The sequence below is a fragment of the Peromyscus eremicus genome, chromosome 3, assembly GCF_949786415.1.
Source record: "Peromyscus eremicus chromosome 3, PerEre_H2_v1, whole genome shotgun sequence".
Taxonomy (NCBI): Eukaryota; Metazoa; Chordata; class Mammalia; order Rodentia; family Cricetidae; genus Peromyscus; species Peromyscus eremicus.
In genome coordinates this window covers 68768973-68782987 of record NC_081418.1, presented here as the reverse complement: position 1 = coordinate 68782987, position 14015 = coordinate 68768973, and the positions used below count along the sequence as shown (strand labels likewise).

At 45.4% G+C, this 14015-nt stretch overlaps 2 protein-coding genes across 4 annotated transcripts in view; one reads left to right on the top strand and one right to left on the bottom strand.

Moving 5' to 3' along the window:
* Positions 1-10310, top strand: part of Jazf1 (JAZF zinc finger 1) — a 315105-nt gene extending 304795 nt beyond the window's left edge. The window contains exons 4-5 of the mRNA XM_059257860.1: positions 534-703; positions 8012-10310. Coding sequence (XP_059113843.1) covers positions 534-703; positions 8012-8188 — 347 coding nt within the window. The 3' untranslated portion in view covers positions 8189-10310. The remainder of the gene's footprint in view (positions 1-533; positions 704-8011) is intronic.
* A 1662-nt stretch (positions 10311-11972) lies between these two features.
* Positions 11973-14015, bottom strand: part of Tax1bp1 (Tax1 binding protein 1) — a 69382-nt gene continuing 67339 nt past the window's right edge. For all 3 annotated transcript variants that reach the window (XM_059257857.1, XM_059257859.1, XM_059257858.1), the window contains exons 17-18: positions 13398-13480; positions 11973-12595 (exon numbers count right to left, since the gene is read on the bottom strand). In XM_059257857.1, coding sequence (XP_059113840.1) covers positions 12394-12595; positions 13398-13480 — 285 coding nt within the window. In that variant the 3' untranslated portion in view covers positions 11973-12393. The remainder of the gene's footprint in view (positions 12596-13397; positions 13481-14015) is intronic.

Sequence of the window (14015 nt, the reverse complement as noted above, 5' to 3'; positions counted from 1 at the left end):
CATTGAAGATGTTCTGGATGCAGAATTTTGAGGAAATTGCAACAGAGGTATTCTGAAAGGCTGGATCACCTGGGCTACTTGTCTTCATTGGTGTCTGGTCTTTTTGTTCTGAAAACACACAACCTTTTAAAGGTAACATACATATCTGTATTAACACAAGTATAGATGTGTACAAATCAGTTTAATAAAAATTTGAACGGCCAATAGCTAGGCAGGAGGTGTAGGCAGGACTTCTGGGCAGAGAGAACTCTGGGAAGAAGAAAGGCAAGAGTCTCCAGCTAGACACATGATAGGAAGCAGGATGGGCCGTATAGAGATGAGGTAACAAGCCACATGGCAGAAGGTAGATTAAATAATATGGGTTAAGTTATAAGAACTAGTTAGGAACAAGCCTAAGCTAAGACTGAGCTTTCTAACTGTAATAAGTCTCAGTTTCCTTATTTGTGAGCTGCCCCTCCTGTCCTGCGGCTGGGGCAGATCTGTGGGGAGGTGACAGTTTCTGACTGTCCTTGCACTTTTCTTCTGCTCCACAGGCAGCGAGTATGATGAGGAGGAGGTGGACTATGAGGAGTCCGACAGCGATGAGTCCTGGACCACAGAGAGTGCCATCAGCTCTGAAGCAATCCTCAGCTCCATGTGCATGAATGGAGGGGAAGAAAAGCCTTTTGCCTGTCCAGTTCCTGGATGTAAAAAGCGATACAAGGTAAAGAGCTCTTCATTGGTGTAAGTGCCTGGCAGAGGAGCACGTGTGAGTTGACCCTTCACTGTTCTAGAGAGCCTGCTTGTGGGCCAGGAACAGACACCTCCTCTCCTGCGTTCATGGGTGCACATGCCCAGTGCCCTCTGCCGAACATCGGCTTTAGTTCTGGATGACTGGCAGGGGTCTCTCCTTCTTTGACTTGTGTGGGAGGTTCATGGCAAAGAGATCTTGTGTAGGAGGCCCCTGGCTTGGATCCTCTTAGTAAGGGCCTGTCAGATGTCCAGCACAGGAGCTGGAGTGTCTGTGGGAGAGATCGGGGCCTAGCATGCAGGAGGAACTGCTTCCATTCAGCACCACAGAAACAGAGCCAGGCCTTTGGCAGCCTACTAACTTGCCAAACGCTTCCTTCAGTGGACAGATTTCCAGGTGGCCGAAGCTGTAAAAGCTCTAGCCGGTTTACAGAGCCTTCTGGAAAACAGGGCAGGGTGTTTGCCTTCCAGCTGGGCAGTTCTCACTCCCCTCCCCCCTCCCCATAAAAGATCAGGAGAAGAAAATGCTTTGATTTCCCCACTTGAGCTTCTGCTCTGTGGACCTGCTGTGTCTCTAACAGGCCTCCCTGGGGAGCCGGTGGCACTAACTCTTCTACTGAGAACACTAAGGACAAGACAGAAAGCAAACCAACAAGGAGAAGTCTCTGCAGGAAGTTCCCACAGGTGTTAGCAGCTCTTTAAAATCCAACTGTGGTAGAAATGGAAAAGTCCCAGCATGCCTGGCAGACTCAACAGCCCTCTAACTTGCCCGTCTGTACACACTGGCTATTTTTAAAGGCTTGAACATGGGTAGGGAGCATGAGCTCTTCTCACACCGCCCCTTAAAGTTGTGTCTCGGAACTTCATGGAACAATTCATTTTCAGTATTTTAACCTCTGCTATGGAAAAGCAGAAACCAGGAGGGCATCACAAAGGTAAGTGGCCCACTCACCTTCTCTGTGAACTGTTAGTCCAGAGGGCCTTCATTAAACAGAAGTCAAACCCTAGGACAGAGATGTGAGTCCTGTCCGCCTCCTGAGGGTGCTCAGGCCACGTCAAGACATCACAGACCACACCTGTGCAGCTTCTCTATCAAAGCTTCGAGGCACAGAGAAAAGGGGGCCTCTAACAGTCCCAAAGGGCAGAGGGAGATGGGGAGCCCCAGAGGGCAGCGCTCTGCACACTGCAGAAAGCTTCTTCCTCCTGTTTGAATTTCCAGGAAGAGGCAGACAGGGAATGGCAGGGCTGTCCTGCCTGTGCTGACCCACTCTCCCATCAGCTGCTCCCCTTCTCGCTGCCTCCTCCCCAGTGTCTGAACACCGTGTGGGCAGAGCCTTGCACATCAGCCATGTTAAGGAGGAGTCCAAGGAATAACTTGCTTTGAGGGACCAGACAAGGGAGGAGATACAAGCTCTACCTTCACGCTGGTCCAGAGGGAGGGGCATTCCTTCCCCCTTCCCTCTAGCTACATTTTTCCTTGTTCCTATTCTGTACCCCATGCATTTCTGTCTTCTTATTCTCTTGAAGTCTCCAGCAGTTTCTTCCTTTAATTATCTAGGTCTGGGTTGACAGGCAGCCTTGAATGTTCTCTCCTTAGGGAACCTCTGCTGCTGGGGATGAAGGCTTTGGGCACCACTAACCGACAGCTGACAGGGTGGGATTAGCGGTCCTAATGTCTGTAAGAGAAGCGTTTCCTTTTCTGAGCCAGAATGCCCAGTGACGATACACCAGAGATACCCAGCCCCTCCTCCCAACGAGATGCTGAGCTTCCCTCACGGCTGTAGCGCAAGCAGAGCTGTTGTGACGGAATTAGTTCATCTTCAGGGTGTACTTAGTGGCACGGGTACTGCCAAGAGGGTAGCAACCTGCCGGTGTGCTCTGGAATCAGGCGGAGTCCATGAGGGTGGCCATATTGTTTATTCCCAAGACCAGTCAGACTTTAATTTTACACTGCATCCGGCAGGGAGTTTCTGGCAGGTGTTCTCCTGCTGGACACCGACTTAGATGTAGCTCTCCTCACTCCATCTAAGCTCCTAGACTTCACATAAAGAGTAGGACACGGAAAAGAAACCTAACAGAAGGGCCTGGTGCCTGCCTCTTCCCTGGCTTAGGATGCCCCCCCCCTCGAGAACTTTGTAGAGGAAGAAAAATACCTCCCACCCCAATAGCTGTAAAGGTGAAACACAAACCTAAGTTTATTAACATGTATGTTTCATGTATGTGCGCATAGGAAACAGCAAGGAATGAGCAGTTGTTGCAGAATAATTGTTTACACTGTGTGAAGATGTATCACTGTGATTGGTTCAGTCAAGAGCTGAATGGCCAATAGCGTGGCAGGAGAGAATAGGCAGGATTCTGGGCAGAGAGAGGGATGTCAGTGAGACACAGAGGGAGGCAGACATACAGTACAGCAGGGAGGTAAAAACCCATGTGGCAAAACGTAGATTAATAGAAACAGGTTCATTTAAGTTGTAAGAGCTAGCTGGGAGAAAGCCTTAAGCGAAGGCCAAACTTTCATAACCAATAGTAAGTCCCCGTGTCGTTATTTGGGAGCTGGCGGTCCCCAAGAGGAAGTCCCACAAGGAAGACTACTAGAGAGGTTTTCAGAGCTGGCTGTGAGTCTCGGCTTGTGTCCTCTTCCAACAACAAACACCGATTTCTAGAGAGAAGGCAGAGGCCACACTTGCACGGTGCACAGGGAAATGAGTGGCCAATGAAGTGTTGCCTACAGGTTCTCTGCTACCATCTCCAGGCCGCTAGGTGACTTTAGGGGCTAACCTGGCTCCCGTGAAGAGAAGGCAGGATGCAGACGCAGAGCAGAGAGCCATGTGGCTGCTTTCAGCCCAGCAGTCTTGGCAGACATGCTTGGGTGGAATTTCTGGGCCCCATACTTCCTGTCTCTCGTACCTCTTACTGTAATTCTCCTGCCTCTGTCAGGCTCCCAGTGCCCACTCTGGACTGGTCTCTCACCATACCCAGTGCTCTGAAGGTGCCAGCCGCTGTTACAGCCCTCCTAGGCACCCAGCACGGGCCCCTGATGTGGTAAATAACCTCAGAACCAAGTAAAGCATCGCACCCGGAGAAGAGGGGCGTGGGGCTCTCCACACCTCTGACGCGCTGGCACGACAGGGCAGCATGGTTTGTTTGGTTTTGTTTTTTCCAAACCCCCAAGTGCTTCCTGCCAAGGGCACTGACCCCTCCCCCACCTCTGTGCAGCTTCCACTCTTCTGCTTTGGAGCCAAAGAGCAGAGACCCACACCCTACCTCACCCTGGAAAGTGTGAAAACAAGTCCAGCTGCGCAGTTTCTCCCTTTGAGTTGCACTAGTGGTGAGGGTTAAATGTGACTTCAGAAATTCGGAAGACGCGGGCAGTGGTGGCGCATGCCTTTAATTCCAGAACTCTGTGAGTTCGAGGCCAGCCTGGGCTACAGGATGAGTTCCAGGAAAGGTGCCAAAGCTACACAGAGAAACCCTTTCTTGAAAAAAACAAACAAACAAACAAACAAACGTGAAACAAGTCCCTTCATAGGTGTCCCTGGATTGAGAATGCAGCAGACAGACCAGCAGAAGCAATGAGTCTGTTTTTGGGGTATTTCCACAAGGGGGCTCAAATGGACCCAGTTCCCTTTGGATCCAGAAGGGACTGGAGCTCGGCAGTAAATAACCAGAGCCTTCACTGTGCTCCCTTAAGACCCTAATTTCCCTTTTAGAAATGTATCCTAGACTGAGACTGTGGCTCAGTGGTACACTTGCTCTGGGTTCCACCCTCAGCTCCACAAGAAGTCTTCCCTAACATCTCTTAAAATGTAGGCACTAATGTAGGAAATAGTAAACAGTAAGGGAACAGAATCAAATTCTGCCCACAGAATTCTATTCTCCAGAAGTATTTAACAATGAAGGAATCTCCTCAGGTAACATTGTATATGAAGAGGTGACTTAAAGAAGTCACACATACACTAAATCCTGAGCCGCCTTTGATGTGAGCAGGGCGCCTGTCCCACCACAGTCCCTTGGTACCATCTGCATACGGACGTGTGCACTCAGCCCGTGACCCATGGTGGGAGTGCCATGCTTTTGCCTGACTAACCCCAGTGTGGCCACGCACCCAGAGTGCTGTGGAGACAAGCTGCGTGCCTCTCGTGCGGCCTCGGGCTGTTGAGAATCCCCTCTGCTGCTCCAGATGGTCCCCTTCGGCCACCCTCCTCAGCTGCTGTGGTCCCTTTCCTTCTCACCAAATTCCCCAAGAACCCTCCCCACTCCCTTCACCTAGAACAGGAGGACCTCAAGGAATTGAATTTGTTTTCCTGTCCAGGCACATCACATACTAGAGATTTGGGCCGAAACACTGAACACCAAACATGGACCAGGACAGAGGCCCAGCTCAGCGTCTACCTCAGGCCTCCTATGGAACAGCATGCAGTTTTTCTACTCATCAGTCTAGTCTGATAAGGGCAGGAGGTCTTAATGGTAGGATCCAAATCCCCCAAACCTAAGCCCTTTCCTCGGCCCCTGTATGGCCTGCCTTCCTAGCTAGGCCAGGGTCAAGACTATTGGGAGTCCCAGCCCTTCACAGTAGGAAAAGGTGCCCAAATCACCAGCTGTGTTTGAACTGAGCAGTAGCTGGCATTTTGGGAGGACACCTAAGGAACTACAGACCATACAACTGCCCTACCTGACTCCCTTCATTCCCGAAGGCAGTCATTCCCTGTGTCTCATCTCCTCACCTAAAATGGGACTTGCTCATCCGGCTGCATCAAGCCTCCAGGGCTAACTTTTAGACTTTGCTTTGTGTGAACCTTCCTGTTCTTTCAAAATTTAGTTCCCTCACCTCTGTTGAGAATCCAGAGGATCTGAGCATTTTGTTAATATTTCTGAGGGGCAGAAACTCAAAGCGCAATGTCATCACAAATTTGAGTGACTCTAGCTGCTCTTCTTGCCTTGCCATCTTCTTGCCTACATGTTTGAGTGACTAGGTGGAAGAAAGCTTTTAAGAATCTGGAGCTGGGACTGGAGATGACACAGCACTTAAGAATACTTCCTACTCTTCAAGATGACCTTTCAGTTCCAGGCACCCACAGCAGCAGCTCACAAGTACCTGGAATTCCATGTGGCATACACAAAAGCACACACAATAAAAACAGAATAAAGTCAGAACAGAATCGGGGCTGGGGATGGCTCGGTGAGAGAGTATTTGCTGAGCTTGCGTTTGTGTCTGGACCCTAGCACCTATAGCAGGCAGGCACAGCCAGGAAGGAGCAGCCAGGCAGAGAATGATAATGCAGCCATCACATCATCTGGCCTCTGCATACCCATAGGCACACACACCTTCTCTCACATAGAATGCCATACATACACGAACTGTGCCAAGGCTTCCCCACTGATACCTGGGAGCTGGGAAACCACAGCAGCTGAGGTGCTAGCCTGTGCTCTTCAGCGATCCTGAGAAATAACCTGCTTCCAAACATGTGGCTGCCTGCCTTCTTCCCAGCAGAAAGCTGCAATGGGAGGTTTGTCCTTTTTCAGGAAAAGGCAGCAAAGCCTGCCGGACTCATGTTCCACTCCTGGTGGACTGTGTTTGGGTTCATGGGGCAAGCTTTAAATGTCTGTCTGGCTTCAACTCTCTGGCCTAACTAGGTATAAAAATCCAAGCCCGGATGGCGTTACCAGTTACTCGGCCTCTTTGCTTCTACCTTAACAAGGTATGAGTGGTAGTGGGCATGGGGGGGGGGGGGTTATTTAACCCGTTGTGCTGGCTAGTTTTACCTCAGCCTGACCCAAGCTATTGTCATCTGAGAGGAGAGAGCCTCAATTGAGAAAATGCCTGCTGTGGGCCACCGTGTAGGGCAATTTCTTAATTAGAGATTGATGAGGGAGGACCCAGCTCATTGTGGGTGGGGCCACTCCTGGGTTGGTGGTCCTGGGTTTGATAAGAAAACAGGCTGAGCAAGCCATTCGAAGCAATCCAGTAAGCAGCACCCTTCCATGGCCTCTGCATCAGCTCCCGCCTCCAGGTTCCTGCCTTCACTGCTTTGGATGATGGACTGTTAAATGGAACTATCAGTGAAATAAGCCCTTTCCTCCCCAAGCTGCTTCAGTCATGGTGTTTACTGCAGCAATAGGAACCCGAAGACATCTATCTTCCAACAAGATTCACAGAAATAGACATGAAATGTTTGTGACCCTTCCCCCACAGAAACACTAGTGTTCACTAAAGATCCACTGAGCTGATAAAACAGGGTATTAGCAAGCAGACAAGACAAACTCCTAGCTTTTGTGAACCTAAGGACACCTTCAGCACACTGGATTCAGGAGTCTTTTCAAGTTTTTTGGAAAGTGCTAGGGTCTAAATCCGGAAGTTCACACATGCCACGCAAGTACTCTACAGCCCTGGGAGTCTTTTTCTCAGACTGTCATTCTCTCCCTCCTACCCAAAACGTAACACCCACAGCTTTGCTTAGTTAGGTTACTACTGCTATGATGAAATGTCATGACTGAAAGCAGCTTGGGCAGGAAACATTTTAAATTGTTTATTATTAATTAAGTGTGCAAGTGGGTCTGTGTTTATGTGCAGCTAAGTGAAGCTTTCTTCTGGGGTCAGAAGGGGGTGATCCCCTGGACCTGGAGACTGGGGCAGTTGTAAGCAGCCCCATGTGGCTTCTGGAGCATTCTGCTAATCTGAATATCCGGATTCTTATCATCTGTTGCTAAGAAATCCCACCAGCATTTTGTCAGTCATGGGACCAACTTTCTATAAATAATCTAAATTTTAAAAGCATGCTGTTTGCAATGTAGTACATCAGTAACAGCAGTGCCCACTCACAGCTTTGCCCACGCAGGGCTAACTGTCAAGATTCCAGGCAAGGTGTGGCAGGGAAGAGGCAGGGAACTTACCACAGCTGTGTGACCACAAAACATGAGTTTCCAAATAAAAAACTTACACATCTTATATTCGATCTGATTTTTGTTGTGTTCTTTAGAAAGGTATTTTGTTGGTCATTCTGAAACATCCATAGGATTTCCAATTAACTCTCTACTGAGTAGCAAGCTTGAGTGCCGAGAAGCGAGGCTTCAAGGAACCAAGGGAAGTGCACCCGTAATTCTCCCAGACAGACAGACAGACTAGTGCATACAGCCCAGGCCTAACAGCCCAGTGAAGGCCACCCTCTCCCAAGATGTCATCCAGTAGCTACTCTCCTGGAATCTAACCCATGCCAAGGTTTGCACAGGAGTGACGAGACATTAGGTGACACCTCCTCACAGGTAATTTTTGTCTTCTCCACAGAATGTGAACGGCATAAAGTACCATGCCAAGAATGGCCACCGAACGCAGATCCGCGTCCGCAAACCATTCAAATGTCGGTGTGGGAAGAGTTACAAGACCGCTCAGGGCCTGCGGCACCACACAATCAACTTCCACCCCCCGGTGTCAGCGGAGATGATCAGGAAGATGCAGCAGTGACGTGCTGGTCAGAACTGTGCCAAGAAACCCTCACCAGCAGTTGCTGATTTTGAAAACAGCCACCTTTTCCAGGGGAAGCACTCAGCAACCCTTTAATGAGAAATAATTAAATGCATGCTTTAAACTTTTCTGTAATTTTGGAATGATGTATCTTTGTAGAGTTGATGATTTTGTACATTTGCACATGTAATCATCACACCCATTTCCTTCCATTACTTTGATCTAAGGTGCTAAACGAGAAAGCTCTAGGTTCTTCAGCACATTTTCCCCAAACAAAATCAAATGAAGGGCACGTTTCGAACTGTTTAATCACACTGCAGTGATGTTAACTGGGGTGGAGGGGCTGGCACTGAGATGCTCTGCAAGATTGTAATGTGATTGAAGCTTTTCAACACATCAACTCACATCAAACCAAAATAATACCTTCATTATCAAACTGGTTACCATGCCTTACATAATGGAGTTAGTATTTGTGAGTAGAAAGACTTTAGGTAATGGAAATATAAATAAGAATGTTTAACATAATATGCTAAAAGTATTTTCATATTTAAATAACATGCATAAAAGGTGTGCTTTGTTTTGTTCTGTTTAATGATTATCTTGCCCTTTACAAAGCTGAAACTCTTGCCCTTGAACTTACCAATCACTTTAGTGTTCTAAATGGCATCTTTGTGCAAAAGACTCAGTTCACTCACTAACAACACACTCACTGAGTGCCTGCTGGGTGCAAGAGACTGAATTTATACCTAATGTTACTGTGGACCAAGATAGCAGTGTCTGAAATAGTTCCCCGAAGTCTGTTAAGAAACACTTTGAAATACTTAAGTGCAAATTGTGTGTGTGTGAAACTTAGTTACGGCCTCATCAACAGATGAGGTTTTAAAGCACTTTGTAGTTCTCTATTGCCAACAATGTTATGTTTATATGTTGCCAATTCTTGCAACTGTTGCCCTAAGAGATCTGGGGGGTGCGATCTGAAATAAAAGTGAAACATGTCTCAAAGAGGAACACCGTCCTTAAAACCCCTAGTGCCCCTTCCATGCTCAGTGTTGACTCTTCTCAAGGCACTTTCCACCGCACTGTAGATGTCTGCATTTTCACTAGAAACGTCTGTTTAGCTTTAGAAAACCTTTGCCAGGATCTGAAAATAAGCCTTACTGACAATGAAGTGCTTCTTGCAGCAGGTGGTCAACGCGGGACTAATACAACCCACTACGAGTGACCGACATCGGGACCATTCCTCAAGTTTCTCTCACCGACAGTACCATCATGTGTTGAGTGTTCTTTTCTCCCAAGTGCTATTCTTTAAACACAAGAGTTTACCAGTTGCCTAATGCGCAATCCAAGTTGCTCTGACACAGCTAACTCCACACAGTACAAACTGGGGAAAAGCAAACTCCGATTCCCTCTCCAAGAACATCTGTCGTCTGATGAAATCCCACACGGAGATAGAGTAGTGCTCCCTTCCCAGTTCCTCACAGTGTGAAAAGGCAATTCTGCTATACAGATGGGCGAGCCTCTGCATTCCTAAGTTGTAAAAAGTATTTATAAAGATGCTGCCCACTAAAAATGTCCTCAGCTCTGTAAAGCAGTCTTGGTCCTGACTATACAGTGTTAGCCACATGACGTTAAAAGGATACTCCAGAATTGAGAATCAACTAGCTGGTACAGAGAAGGCCCTACTCGCTCCATACCTACCTACAGTTGACCAAAAAGTTTTAGGCCAGCAATTATTAGTTAGCTTTGCTCTTTCTAGTGTGAGAAACTGCAGGCTGGATCAGTAGTTCAGCAGCCACACAGTCATAAACACAGTCGTGCATGTTAAATCTCTTTCAGTGATCAAACCAAACCGTTTCTACTTCTTCATTGTGACAGTATTACTAAGCAGGTAAGGGTGGGTATTTGTTACACCGTGTATAGTGAATGGATTGTACTGTGTCTGTGAAAGCTGGGCTTTAAATTATATTTTCATATGTTTTGTTGGGGACAGAGCACAGTAAGTTTGAAAGAAACAAAAATATTAGAACTGAAGGCAATTTACTCAAAATTTCTGTCAAGAAAAGCTGCTTAATAAATGTACGTGAAATCACATTAAAATAAACTGCCTCTGACCCAAAATAAATATGGCTCCTTATTTTAATTAGCTCCACTGTGAGAACCTGCATCAAGTTTACTGTGGGAATTAAAACATCTCTCCGGTGCCTGTTCTCTTAGGCTCCCAGTGATTTTGCAAAATCTAGATATGTAAAGATTTTGGTGACTTATGTTTTGCTTATTTTTCTGTAAATGATAATTTATTCTAAGCTTGGTGCTAAAACGCTTTCACGGACAGGACTTTTTAACATTCAGTCGACTTTCAGGTTAGCATGGGCCATACTTACTAACTGCAGTGCGTCATGCATCATTCCTCAATCACTTCTCCACACTGAGACGTGGTCTCTCACTGAGCCCGGAGCTCCATGGTTTGTCTAGACCTCTAGTTACTGCCCCCCAGCAGGGGTTTCCAGGCACATGTCTGGTGTGTCATGGGGTGCTGGGGACCAGAACGCAGCGGAGCAAGCACTTTACTAAAGACGCCTTCCCCACGGCCCCTTGCTGAGCACACTCTTTTTCAAATTATTTATTTGTTATTTCATGTGCACTCATGTTTTGCTTGCATGTGTATCTGTGTGAAGGTGTCAGATCATCTGAAATGAGCTACAGACAGATATGAACTGCCACATGGGTGCTGGGAATTGAACCCGGGTCCTCTGGAAGAATAGCCAGTGCTTTTAACCTCTGAGCCATCTCTCCAGCCCTGCCCAAGTATACTCTATGTAAAACTTACCAGGGAGCTAGGAGGAGAATGCATTGCTGTCACTGCCTCCCAGGACTGCCTAACAGCTGGCATCTGAATGTCACATACAGGTTTGCCCCAGATTCAAACAGCTTTTCAAATAAAATATAAAAACTAAAAATAAAATAAATGTAAAAAATAGAAGTATTTTAAAACATATACATATATACCTTTTCAAATGATTCAAATAATACACCAATTCTGCTCCTACAAATATCAGCAACACGGTCTATAATATAGTTCACATACAGCAGCCCAGAAGACTACCAGCTCTGAATATTTACTTAACATCTTAAATATCCAGTTTGCTGAGAACAGGTCTCAATCTTTTGGTAACTACTAAAGCAGCAATGAGAAGTACTTTATTAACATTCCCATCATAGAGGAGGAAGAAGTACAGTTCAGAAGTAAAGGCCCCGGCACCAGGTCAGTGGAAACCTATTGCAACTGTGATAATGAAATGGGAGCTTGTCTTCTTTAATGTGAATGGACACCACACCGCTGGGCTGTAACTAAAAAACACATTAGGTGGATTTGGGTTGTAAATTCTATTTAATCACTTACTGAGGAATGTTATTTCCAATTTGCATTCTCATCAGAAAAATGTGAGAAAGACACTGATACATAATCTGTCATTTTATGCCACAAACCACTGACAAGGTCATTTAATGAGAACAGATGATACTTGGCTTATCTTGGTCCATTCTCTCACTAGTTATAAATACAAATTCAATAGTTTAAAAATAATCATCCAGATTAAGCTAAAATTTTTATCTCAAAATTAGCAAAATATACCTTATATTAATTCCTAGAGCCAGTGTTTCTCATATTAAAAAAGGATATCTTCAAGCCTATGATCTCATTTCTACATGCAGCTCCAAATCTACGTAGGATTTATCATTGACTAAATTATGGGTTTTTCTTATTCAAAGAATTATTTCACAGAACTGTTATGATGGATGCTTTTTATTACATAATAGTAGTCATGCTCAATCACCAAGATCAACAGAAATTTGTAAATCTTCTGATTATGCTAAATAATCTACAACTATCACACATTTATGTTTTGAGTTCAGTAACATTAAAGTAATTCCTGTGTCCTTCATATACCTTTTCTAACTGGAGGACAAATAGAGATATAAACACATAAGAACTTTTCTTAAAGCAGACAAGATTAACAGAGATTAAAACTGTATTTATTGTAGTCAAAGCTGTACCCTGGCCCTTGCGACACCACACTCCAAAGTAGTTCTCAATCAAAAGAGTGTACAGGAGGGGACAGGAAGTGACACCTTGAAGTCTCCTTAGTCTCTATTTGAGGGTTTGTTTGTTTTTTTAACTGCTAAATTGTACTAACTCCTAATAAAAGCTAGTCGAAGTTTAGAACATTCTGATCAAAATGGGTCTGAACATGCCTTTCAAAGCCCTGCTGGTCGTAGTCAGGAGGGAACTGCTCGCTGCACATGGGGCACACCTTCCAGTGACTTTCAACGTGTTCTTCAAATTTGCTCTGATCGTAGTTGGGAGGGAACATTAGTTCACAGAGGGGACACTTCTTGTGGACATCAAAGCTTTTAAAGAAAGAAGAAAATGAAGAATTAGGTATGTTCTCATTGTAACAGCGCCTGTCAGTGGACAACAGGTACTCTATCTAGCTGACAGTTGTACCGAACAGCTTATCCTCAAAGTCTTGTAAGTTTAGTGAACCTTTTTATGCTTCTAGATTCTTGGTACTGTGTAGCGCATGTCTTTTTACAAAGCCACCACTAAATCTGGTTTCACAATTGGACTGACACCCCAAATCTATTCAGATCAGACATTATGTGAAATGAGGGTTACTGTAAAAAGCTTTCTCACTTTTTAACTTGAGTGTTTTTCTTTCTTTTTTTTTTAACCCTAACAATGAATACAACTCATAATTTTCCAACAGTGACTATTAGGTTTAACAGCCAAGAATTTTAGGGGCTTGAGTGAGTAAGAGTGCGTGCTGCTCCTGCAGAGGAGCAGAGATTAGCACCCTCTCTGGATGGCTGACAACTGCCTGAACTCCAGCTCCAGGGAAGCGCATGCTCTTTTCCGGCCCCTGTGAGCACCTGAACTCAAGTGAACGAACCCACACACAGATATGACACAAAGAATTTAAAAGTGTCTATTTCAAAGTTTCTATGCCACTGGCTCTTTCTTCAAAGGATGACACATGTCTGAATCACCAAGAAAGCAAGGTAAAGTGAGTAGCTAGACCCTTTACCTGGGATTTACTTTCTGTATGCTATGCTCTGAGCATTGTATTTTTTAACAAGTTCCCAGAAACGATTTTTGAGAATCACTTATTTTGCATAATTCTATGTAATTTTACAAGGGAAAAAAACTTGCCTGGAATCAAAGCAAAAGCCTGCTCCATGACCACGTAAATGCTGATTAGCTGGATCAGGAGGGACAGGCCCATTGTCATCTTCCTGCCACAAAACAAAGCAGGGCAACTTTTGAGAAAAGTGAAACCAAGCGTCAATTCTTTAAACCAAGTGAGCTCATAATGACATTTCAATTACCCAATTCAATTTTCAGCCCTATTATTTAAACTTTCACACATATTTATTTTACATATATTTAAATTTCGAATACAACTTTTGGGGGGCCCAAACCATAACAGACCATACAACTCACTAACCTTCACTCCCCCACTTTCAACAGTTTTATAAGTAACCATGAATCAACCAATAGTACAGTACGGTGGAGGCTGAAATGCCACACTCAATCTATTAGACATGTTAACTGCCTGCTTGTTAAATAAATACTAGGAGAGAAAAGAGGAAAAGCAATTTCTACTCACTAAGCCATAAATACACTGGCAATAATCTACATATTCTTGTCTTTTAAAAGCGGACTTCTAAGGCTGGCCATGGCAGCACATGCTCGTCGTCCTAGAACCTGGGAGGCTGAGGAAGGAGGCTCAATATGAGATGGAGACATGGCTGCATGCCAAGAAGGTCT